This window comes from Clupea harengus, chromosome 8 (assembly GCF_900700415.2).
Source record: "Clupea harengus chromosome 8, Ch_v2.0.2, whole genome shotgun sequence".
NCBI classification, from domain to species: domain Eukaryota; kingdom Metazoa; phylum Chordata; class Actinopteri; order Clupeiformes; family Clupeidae; genus Clupea; species Clupea harengus.
The window spans coordinates 28,366,161-28,377,592 of NC_045159.1; the positions used below are offsets into that span (position 1 = coordinate 28,366,161).

The window sequence follows — 11,432 nt, forward strand, 5'->3', positions numbered from 1 at the left end:
TGCTGATCGTGACGTTCACGTGTTGTGCCTGCGCTCTGGCAGGCAATTGGTCCAAGGATGCGCTGAACACACGGCCGCTATTGCTGCCTATGCATAGTGGCCAAGGAACCGACACTCTCAAAACAATAATTCACCATCCCTTTATTCCAGACAACAGCATCATCACCAAAACTGTACTGGACTACGAGTCGTTGACGGAGGATATGTTTGCAGGCTGATCAATTTCGAGGCAACGATATTTCTTTTAGATGTTCACTTCTTAATCGCGTTGTTAAGCACACAAATTGAAGTTGTTTACCTTTTTTCGTAGTTTTTTGTCGTGCATCATTTCACGGGAAAGCTACGCGATAGTGGCATCTTTAAAAGCTCGGAGGAAGCCACGCTGGATTTAATCGGAAGAATACAACTACGAGCCACTACACTGAAGGGTTTTCAAGTGACGGGAGAGCGGTAATGAACACATTTCACTCAATGGATCTTTATATTTAGAGCTAGATGTGACGCTCCCCCCGGCCACCACCAAGCTAAGACTGGGGAAGGCTCAGGCACACATGCACCGCACGGCTTGTCATTTTACAGTGACTAATAGGGCATAACTATTACGACATCACAAAAGTCGAAACATAGAATCTACCGTTTCGGCTGCGTCTCCAGTTCACGACTTGAGTGCTTTGTCGCGGGCGGTTCTGGAAGAACACGATCTTAACTCCAGCCGTTGTGAAAATGATGGCTGGTGGAGCTGTTCAACATAACGGGATATTCACGAATCCTCACCACAACAGTCAACCGCCCCACATGGAGTCGGATTCTCCCGATTCCCGAAAAAGACCATTAGAAACCCCCACCGAGGCGAGCAGCACCAAGCGCACAAATACAGGAGGTAAGACCGTCCATAATGTTTGGCTGCGTGGTGGGCCAATAATGCAAAAGTATTGTGCGTGTGCGGCTGTCGCAGGTTTGGCAATGGGCCTAGTTTGGCAATAGGCTAGTCTACGCCAAAGTGTCATACATAACTACTATCTTAGCAGTAATAATGACAGTTGTGGATATGCAAATAAGTAACCATAGTTAGTGTATATTCGACGGCACAGTTTCAGACTTTTTCTAACAGTTGTTAAAGTTCTTCAAAGGCTTTGGTTATAACGCAAAGTGGTGATATTTGTATAACATCAAGTAGCACAGTTTATTTATCTGTACTTAGTTTAGTCGTTTGTATTTGTGTAGACAGGCACAACAATAAAAAGTTGCCTGCCAACCAACCAAATTTGGTTACTTGCCTACAACATCTGGAGATCTCAGCAAATAATAGTGTGACTTACCATTTAAAATGGCAATGTTGCATCTGTCTAGAGTGACCCCTCTAACCCCGTACTTTGGGGGTCTCGCTTTAATTGTCTCCCATGTGCTAGTAGGCGTGCCTAATTGAGCGTAAAATGAATGGAACCCTAAAGCCGCCCGATCTGCCCCGACAGACCCATTGAAATTCAGGAGGCAACCATAAAAAAAAAGAACATACCAGATTAGTGGCTTTCTTCTTCTCCTGGCCCTTTCCCAGCGGAGAAATGGGTGAAAAAACGTCCCTAATACTTCACTATAATGACACTAACCCAGCTGGTTTCTTCTGTTGGCCTACTTAGTTTGCCAATTTGCTGGCGGCTTCTTTGACTTTTGTTTTCATCTGCTTTTAAAAGAGGGCATGTAATAGTAATAGATAAAACCAAACATTGGACATTCGGATTCGCATTGTAGCCGGCCTTCATTTGGCCTCCACTTTCCGTAGCCGTGGGCCAGTTGACCTCATTTAAACTTTTGAATGCAACATAGTAATATTTAGCCTAGTTGTTTGTTTTTGTGGAAAGTGTCGCAGGCACCTGACACACTTGTGAAGGCACACTTGTGAAGCTGTAAACCGTGACGGAGAACTTTTGCGGAAAGAGTGAGAAAACATCACAGCTTGTGGATTTATGGAGTTTACTTAAGAGAAACAAACAGAAGAGAAACGTGGGTGGCGTACACTGTTGCGCATACCAGCTGCAACATGCCACAGCTATTTGTCTTGCCGTGGCAACAGAATTCCGTAATACATAGCGTTGTATGGGTTACCAACCCCAGCTTGTAAACTAGTAATCACACGCCTCCCCGCCAGCTGATATTGGGTTACCAAGACGACACGTGTGGTAAGACTGAAAATTGGTATTGAGAGCGCGTGGAATTCGATTAAGGCAATTTATGTATTTTCTCTCGCCTCTATTATGAGGGAATATGACCGACGCTAACAACTGCGGTCTAAATGAAAACTAAAACTCTGGGGGACTTTTACTGGAACAATTTATGGTCTTAACCACCATAACTAATACGCATTGCATACACACACCATACAAGTACACCTATTACTATGAGTATGGTCTTAACCACCATAACTAATAAGCATTACATACACACACCATACAAATACACCTATTACTATGAGTATGCCAGGCCAATATGTAGGTTCAATTTAATAGGCCTATTGTAGAAATCTATTAATATCACTTACATAACATAACAAGTATTGTACTTTGAAAAGTGGCATGGCTTTAAGACAAGTTTTAGGTGGATTCCTGTAAGTCATTTGTTGATAAAGGTCCCCTGTACCAATAGACACCTTTGTTTGACTCCGTTGCCTAATTTATTTTAGAGTGCGGATTGCAGTGTAATTAGGTTTTATGACAACTCCTTGTGAATAGTTCTGTTTATATTCTATGAAATTGCTTATGTGTTAGTATCAGATAATTAGTGCCGAAGATAAAGTTCTAATCAGGTGATACATTGCATCACATGTAATAGAGGAATGTATTTGAAAATTTAATTAGTGTATTTTGTCTTTTGTCATGGTTGCCATATTTGTCCTGTGAAGGATTTGCATCAGATGTTCAGCATGTGTTTGTGTGTGTATGCCTGCAGAGGGGGTGTGTTTGCATTAGCACATTAACAGATATGTGAGAACACATGTCGTTTCTGTGTGTGGCAGGGTCTGTGTGTTCACATGACGTCGCATGTAGAGAAGGAGAGGGATAATGTCAATAATCAAAATTCCATAGGAATGTGTGTTTTCATCTGCTGATTTGGTCACAGGTGTGTGTGTCTTTGTGTGTGTGTGTGTGTGTGTGTGTGTGTGTGTGTGTGTGTGTGTGTGTGTGTGTGTGTGTGTGGTGTGTTTGAGAAAAGGACACAGGTGCCCTTGTGGAGTGGAGTTGACGTGAGTCGACTATGAATTTGCCAGGTGGTGGGTAGGGGAGGGGTCCCTATAGAGAGAGAGAGAGAGAGAGAGAGAGAGAGAGAGAGAGAGGGATAGAGGAGGAGGAGGAGGAGGAGGAGGAGGATCCAGCCTTACAGAATGTCCAGCCGATGCACTGGACGTGATTGGCTTCTCCGATCAGAATGCCTCCCAGTGGCTCCCTCAGTAATCAGGGAGAGGAGAGACACAGAGGCTTTGCAACTCCTCTGCTGAGGCACTGAATTAGGCACATGTGCAAATTAACAAATAGATAGATAGATAGATAGATAGAATAAATAAATAAACAAACAAACAAATAAATAAATAAGTAAAAAAAAGCAAACACATGCAGAGACAAAGACATATATTTGTTAACACAAGAGGAAAATCACTAAGATGTGAAGTGAATATGAATGATGATATAATATGCTCTGTGAGCTAAGCCAAGCTTGCGCTGCCCCTCCCCCCCCCCCAGTCTTCACCATATACCACCACCACACATACGCCAATTTGTGTGTCCACCGCCTCTCTATAGGATTTATAGGCAATGATTTACTGTGGCCGACCCCCGTAGGGACTCTGCGGCAGCGCTTCACTATTCTGCCATTTTCCGAGAGGCGAAAGAGCGAATGGGAGCCGCATTCTCAAACATGGCTGTCTTGAGCTTTTTCTCTTTATCTCACTCTCTTTATCTCTCTCTCTCTCTCTCTCCCTCTCTTTCTCTATCTTTTCATTTCCTCCTCGTCCAGTTTTTTTTCCCCTCATCTTGCACCTCCGTTTCATTCACAACACACACACACACGCACGCAAGGTCACTGTTCTTTTGTCTTTCGTCATTCCTTTCTCTCACTGTTTTCTCTCTCACTCTCGCGCGCTCTCTCTCTGTGTTTCTGTCTCAGTTCCGCACACCATACGTTGAACGTCCATCTTTTCCTATTTTACCCAATTGCGATTGGGGGGCGCTTCTATAGCGCCTTTATAGTGCTGCGTCAAAGGAGTGCATGGCGGTGGGGGTGAGAGGACTTGGTGGCAGTAGAGAAGAAAGCCCTGTTTCTCTTTCTCTTTTTGGTTGGGGGGGTGGAGGGCGGGGGGGGGGGGGGGAGAGGAGATGAGGGGATGAGGGAAGGGGGGGTTGGTAGTGGTAGGGGTGGGGGTGTATCACGGAGAGGACGGGGGTGGGGGGGGGAGCGGTGGGTGATTGGACACGCTAGGTGCCTCTCTCCTCACTGCACAATGCAGCACAGGGCCAGGACTGGCGATGAATATGGATGAGAGGCAGCGGAGAGAGAGAGAGGGAGAGGGAGAGAGAGAGAGAGAGAGAGGAGCAGAGAGAGGGAGAGACGGAGAGCGCACAACGAGAGAGATAGAGAGAGGGAGCAGGAGAGAGAACGAGAGCGAGAGCGAGAGGGAAGGGTGATGCAGTGAAGGAAGAACCTCAGTCCAGCGCAAGGAGCTGAACAATGCACAGCGGCTCTCCCTTTAATATCCAGCAGCATAGGTATTAGCATCTTCATCCAATCTCAGCGCAAGCAGGCGACAGAGCAGGAGCAGGAGCAGGAGCAGGCGAGCGAGAGACAGAGAGAGACACAGAGAGAGAGAGAGAGAGAGAGAGAGAGAAGGGGGCCTCTGATTGCGGAGCATGGAAGGGATGCTGTGCTGACGTTCGCCGCCAGAACCCCCTCCCCCTACCCCCCAACCCCAACAACCTCCCCCCTCCCCCTTTCCCTCCCCTTTGCCGCCCCACGAATTTTTTTCGGAGAGACACACAAACCCCGGGAAAGAAAAAAAGCGGGTCGACTGGGCGCCGCAGCCGTTGGCATTCCTCGACGCCCGCCGGCGTACCTATGCTCTCCGTCCCGTCGTCAAGGTGCGTTTTCCAGCATCAGCCCTTGCCTTCGCCACTTTGATGGCCATCTGACACGGAGAGGAAGCACACCCCAGCGAGAAGAGCAGAATGGGTAAGAGAGAAAATCCGCCCCCAACCGCCCCCCCCCCCCCCCCCCCTCCCCCCCCCCACAACCCGCTCCCCCTTTGCTTCCTCTTTTGTTGACTTGTTGAATCTAATTCATGGGTTTGTCTCTGGGACTGACGCCTGTTGTCATTTGTCTTCTCAAATCCTGTAATTTCTGGTTTTTTTTTGTTCCTGTCATCATTTGTTCCTCATTGTTTCCGTGTGTGTGTGTGTGTGTGTGTGTGTGTGTGATGTGTGTGTGTGTGTGGTGTGTGTGTGTGTGTGTGCGCACACGCTTGTGCTTTTCACTCCATCGTCCTTGCGGTGTCTCTTAGGGGGCAGGCTAACCCTTTTCAAATGCAGAGGCGTTTGGGTGACTGTTGGATTTGGAGGCTGATGGGTTTTGTGGCGATGGTCACAATACAACCAAGGGGGGGGGGGGGGGGGGGTATTCAGAGTCTCAATGCCATGTTAACCACCATCAAACCACCATCCCCGAACCATAACCCCCCCCACCACCCCGGTCCACCCCCCCACCTCCTTTGCCGACCTCCCCACCATTCCCCTCTCACTCGTGCCCCTGACAGCATTAACAGCGAGTGTGAGTGTGAACGTATGGATGTTTGTTTGTCACTGGATCATGGGTTTAAGCCCACCAGCGTTTGGCGTAGCTTAACCCTGCCGCCACGTTCTGCTGGGCATTTCCCCCGTGGCGACGAGGCAAGCAACAGATTGTGCTATTTACTCTAGTACGCCACACCGTAGAACCTGTTACTCATTCTGCCCCGCGAGTTTGCGCACCGCATGTCAAATTAGTGACAGAAAACACTGCCGCAGGAAGGGAGGGAGTGAGAGAGAGAGAGAGAGAGAGAGAGAGAGAGAGAGAGAGAGAGAGAGAGAGCAAGGGAGAAGGGGGAAGAAAAGGGAAGAGCAGTGAGGAAAAAAGGGAGGAAAAATGACTGTGAACATGGCTGCCATCTCTCCGTTTGTAGCAACAAAAGTGTTACAAAGGGGAGGAATAAGACTGTGGCCTCCTGTCAGTTTGCTGTCTGTGCCACCAACAGGTATGCCACACATAGACACAGACGGCTTCCAATGGTCAATTAAAAAAAATGGCCTCGCTGGCTTCTATCGTCGTGGTAACAATTGTCTCTTGTCATGACAACCCTCCCGATGTTCTCAGTAGCTGTAGAAAGCTAACTAAAGAAGGGTTCTTAGGAACGGGAAGGGGGAGCCAGAGAACAGGAGAAAACCCCACTGACCTCAGCTGTGACAGAATGACATAAGTTTCACCCTCATCACCAAGGTCACGGTATCACATCGGCCGCTTTCCCTCTCTCTTCCCTCTCTCTTCCCTCTCTGTTTAACTCTCTCTCTCTCTCTCTCTCATGCTCCCCCGGCCTTGCTGCTCAGTCTAGATGAGGGGAGGAGTAAGGGATGGTTCCCTCTCCCTCACAAAGCCCATCAGACTTTAAATGATTGTCCTGTTTGTAACAATGCAAGCCCATTTGGCATCGTTTTGCTCCTGCATCAGGCTCCCAGTGCTAGCCTGTCATGCCTTGTCTCCCCCTTCCTTTCCCGCTTTCAATTAATCTCATTCCTTCTCCTCGCCTTGTTCATCCTCGTCCTTTCATTGAGCTCTCTCTCTCTCTCTTTCTCTCTCTCTTTCTCTTTCTCTTTCTCCAGCCATTTTCTGATCATGCTGCCCCTTGCTTGCGTCAGGCTTCCTCTACTCCGACCTGCGATCATATTGTCCTGTGTGAGCCGCAGTAGTCTGTAGCTTCCCCCCCGCTATCATACTGATCAGCTGCATGTCCATCCATGCGTAGAGCATCAGCTAACTGGCTACGATGGCCGGCCGGCCGGCCGGCCCGAATAAATAGCTCTTAGTTTGTCTATTTGCCCTTTCTCATCACCGCCTATGTAGCTGTGTAGCGAAGTGTATCCTTCAGTACCCCCCCTCAACGGCTCCCACCTCCTACACACACACGCACACACACCCACACACGCACACACACACACACACACACACACACACGTGTCCTTCACGTAGCTGTGGCCGCAAGGTCCAAATGACACGGCGGCGTTAGCCATCAGTCATCGCAAGGGGGGCGTGAGGTAAAGGCAAAGGCAGAGAGCGAGCAGGCAGAGAGGCAGAGAGGCAGAGAGGCAGGCAGAGAGACAGAGAGACAGAGAGGCAGGCAGGGAGGCAGGGAGACAGAGAGGCAGGCAGAGAGACAGGCAGAGAGTCAGAGAGGCAGAGGCAGAGAGACAGGCAGGCAGAGAGGCAGGGAGGCAGGCAGGGAGGCAGAGAGGCAGGCAGGGAGGCAGAGAGAGAGAGGCAGAGGCAGAGAGGCAGAGAGGCAGAGAGGCAGGCAGCTGCTTGGCCGGCGGTGCGCTGGTGGAGTGACGTCACCCCAATGCACCGCGTTTACCTGCAGTGTTCAGGTAGCCGGGCGCTCAGGGGTGCTGTGGCATCGTCTGATTCGACCGCGCAAAAAAATTGGAGGGGGCTGCAGGGGGAGGCTTGTGTACCCTCAACGTCCCCCCTATCCCTACGACCACAAAGACCCCCACGACCACCCCTGTCGTGCTCCTGAGGGGGACCCCCTCAACACCATCAGCCTGGTGCTCAACGCAAACTTAATTGCAGTCCTCTCTGTGGGCTTCTGTCTAGAGGTTAGGCTGCCGATGTCTTTGACGTGTACGAGGGCAGGCAGGTAGCAAAGGGTGCATCTATGTGTGTGTGTGAGAATATGGAGTAGGTGATGAGAGAAAGAGGGAAAGACTGGTGATGGAAATTGATATTGCCATTAATTTATAGACTTACATTGCATTGCAGGCATGTTCTCCTGTGTTTGTGTGTGTGTGTGCCATGTCTATTGATAGTCTTAGTACACCTTTGTTTAAAGGCCCCAGCAGACATCCCCCTGCCCCAGGTGGAGGAATACACATTGTCCACCATTTTGGGCCTGTGTGTGTTCCTCCATAAGACTGGAAAGACAGGAAACCATGGCGGAGTGATTTACCATACAGATCACGTAGACATACTGACACCCCCACACACACACACACACACACACACACACACACACACCGGCAAACATATTGAGACACATTTGCACGTCATCTTTTCACTTGAATTGCTTAGAGGTCTTTGTAGAAAATAAGAAGGTACTAATGAAAAATATGCAGAAAATTCCAGACTGTTCTATAGCCCATAGTTCTGTGTGTGCTTATGTGTCTTGCATATACGCTGTGCGTACTTGGAGTACCTAAATATGCTGAGACTAGAGGAACAGCTAATATTATGGTCCTTGATGAGTGGAATTACGTATAATATATTGTAGGACATATGGTATGTTTGGTACACTGCGTGGTCTAGGAATCTGCAGTGGTCTAAGATTGCTTTAGTGACCTGTGTGTGTGTGTGTGTGTGTGTGTGTGTGTGTGTGTGTGTGGGTGTGTGTGTGTGTGTGTGTGTGTGTGTGTGGTGTGTGTGTGTGTGTGTGTGAGTGCATTTCTGAAGGTTCAACGGGTTTGTGTGTGAGCCCACCCCCTGTGACCCTGGGCATGTGAGGTCTTGCGTTTGTGACGGTGTATTTGTTGGTGGGGGGTCTGCTTTCTTACATTGGGGGGTAAATGAGGAAAACACACACACACACACACAAACACACACACACACACTCTCACACTCCCTCTCTCCTGGTGTGGATTACATTTGTCAGCTTCAGTCAGGACATGCAAGGCTTGATTGCTTTTGCCTGATCGCTCTGGTTTCAATTTCATTTGCTTGGATTAGCAAGCCTCTCTCTGATGTTAAGTGCCCTTGTCTTGGTGGGAAAATAAAAATGAAAGAAAGGGTGCATTTGTTGAAATGATAGAATATAGAGCTGGAGCACAACTACGGTTAGGGTTAGGGTTAGGGACCAGCAACAAGAAACAAGAGGCAGAGAATGAGGAAGGAATCTGAGAATCTGAGAGACACTGCGCTGGTGCCAAACCAACTACCCCCACCCCACACACCCCACACACACCCTTTTTTCCTCTTCTTTTGCCTCTTGCTCTCTCTGCTCTCTCTGTCTTGTTCTCCTCACCATCTCTGACATCATAATAATCTCTCTTTACTCCTCTCACCATCTCTGACATTATAATAATCTCTCTTTCTCCTCACCATCTCTGACATCATAATAATCTCTCTTTACTCCTCATCTCTGACATCATAATAATCTCTCTTTCTCCTCACCATCTCTGACATCATAATAATCTCTCTTTACTCCTCACCATCTCTGACATCATAATAATCTCTCTTTACTCCTCACCATCTCTGACATCATAATAATCTCTCTTTACTCCTCTCACCATCTCTGACATCATAATAATCTCTCTTTACTCCTCACCATCTCTGACATCATAATAATCTCCTCTCTTTCTCCTCACCATCTCTGACATCATAATAATCTCTCTTTACTCCTCATCATCTCTGACATCATCATAATAATCTCTCTTTACTCCTCACCATCTCTGACATCATAATAATCTCCTCTCTTTACTCCTCACCATCTCTGACATCATAATAATCTCTCTGTACTCCTCACCATCTCTGACATCATAATAATCTCTCTTTACTCCTCACCATCTCTGACATCATATTAATCTCTCTGTACTCCTCACCATCTCTGACATCATAATAATCTCCTCTCTTTACTCCTCACATCCTCTCTGACATCATAATAATCTCTCTGTCTTGTTCTCCCCTCTTCTCTAACATCATAATAATCTCTCTTTACTCCTCACCATCTCTGACATCATAATAATCTCCTCTCACCTCTTCCTATTATCACCAGCATCCTCCCTGTGCTACAGTCTCCTATTCTCATTGCCCTCTCGCCATTGGCCCTTCAAAGCCGCATCTAGAGTCAGGTTCTGACACGGGTCACATCACAGGGTTGGATGAAGTCAGGTGATGGTGTGGAACTCTCCACCATCTTGTGGTGGCAAGGTGTAGCAGAGTTCCCCAGACTGCACAGGTGCGGGGCAGGGTGGGTAAGAGCCCTCCACACGCCTCCCTCTAAGGGATGAAGTGCCCCTCTCAGAGCTGCTCCTTCTGGGCATGCCGAAGAGGTCTGTCCTGATCTCATGGTTCCCTTCACACGCCTCTCAACTCTTAACTGGCAGAAAAGAAAGATTTCACCTAAACTGAAACATTTCGCTTTAACTTCGAGTTGAAAGACCAAAATGTGAGGACACTAAATAGAACTATGAACCGTATAGATTTGAACTGTATAGACAGAAAAAAACGCAGGCTGATAAAAGGTATGACATAAAGGCAATGTCATACACCAAGCAAATCCACTAACTCACGTATATATCAATTATTTGTACATCATTTGGACCTTTGAGACATTTAGTTTGAGTGTTGCAACACCTCGTCACATTTTGGCTGACACAATGCCAGCTCACATCTTCCCTCAAACACGGCGTGCTCTCGTATTAATAAATGATTAGCACAAAGACGACTGGAAAGATGTAGCCATGAGCTAAGAATCAGAGTCCTGTAAATGAATATGATATTATCACAAAGCGTTTCATTTTCAATCTGTGTCGCCCCTCAGGGCTTTTCTAGATCATTCTCAGTGAGAAAACCCTGTACCTCAGAGGACTGAGTGTTATTGAGCGACATCATGGTGATGACCAGGGGTGGACCACTGGTACAGTTTTTTTTTTTTTTTTTTTTCAGAGCCTGTGCAGCAGTTACGCAAACAAGGTGTTATCTGGAGTGAGGAGCAAGTGCACAATGTCCTGCTAGGAGAGTCGATGTGGCTTTCTTGCACATGTTGATGGATGCCCTAGAGGTGTAGTGGTATAGGCAAGAAAAGGGAAAGAGAGAGAGTGAGAGAGAGAGAGAGAGAGAGATGAGTGAGTGTGAACAAGGGTGAGAAGTACTGAGAAAAACATGTAGGCAGTTCACACAACAGTAAAGGCCTGAAATGCATGAGCAAACAGGATGACTTCTTTAAAAAAAAAAAAAAAAAAAAAAAAAAAAAATGCTTTTCTCATCTCCACAGCAGAATGTCAGCAACAAACTGAATGCAGTGCATTTGTAGCTTATTTACATTTTCCTCTGATGGGCTGATGGGACATAAAATCCTTGCTACCATAGCAGTTATGTTAGAGCACCAAGAAGCTTCGTCTTAGAGAAACAAATGAAACAAATGAAGAAAG

At 47.4% G+C, this 11,432-nt stretch overlaps 1 protein-coding gene across 2 annotated transcripts in view; it reads left to right on the forward strand.

Annotated features, from left to right (window-relative positions):
* The first annotated feature begins 440 nt into the window (after window positions 1–440).
* Window positions 441–11,432, forward strand: part of nova1 (NOVA alternative splicing regulator 1) — a 23,574-nt gene continuing 12,582 nt past the window's right edge. Inside the window, exon 1 of one of the 2 annotated variants that reach the window (XM_012828987.3) lies at window positions 441–880. In XM_012828987.3, the coding sequence (XP_012684441.2) occupies window positions 724–880 (157 nt within the window). In that variant the 5' untranslated portion in view covers window positions 441–723. Of the gene's footprint in view, window positions 881–4,974; window positions 5,215–11,432 lie in introns of those variants that run through there. The other variant, XM_031572622.2, reaches the window with a different exon arrangement.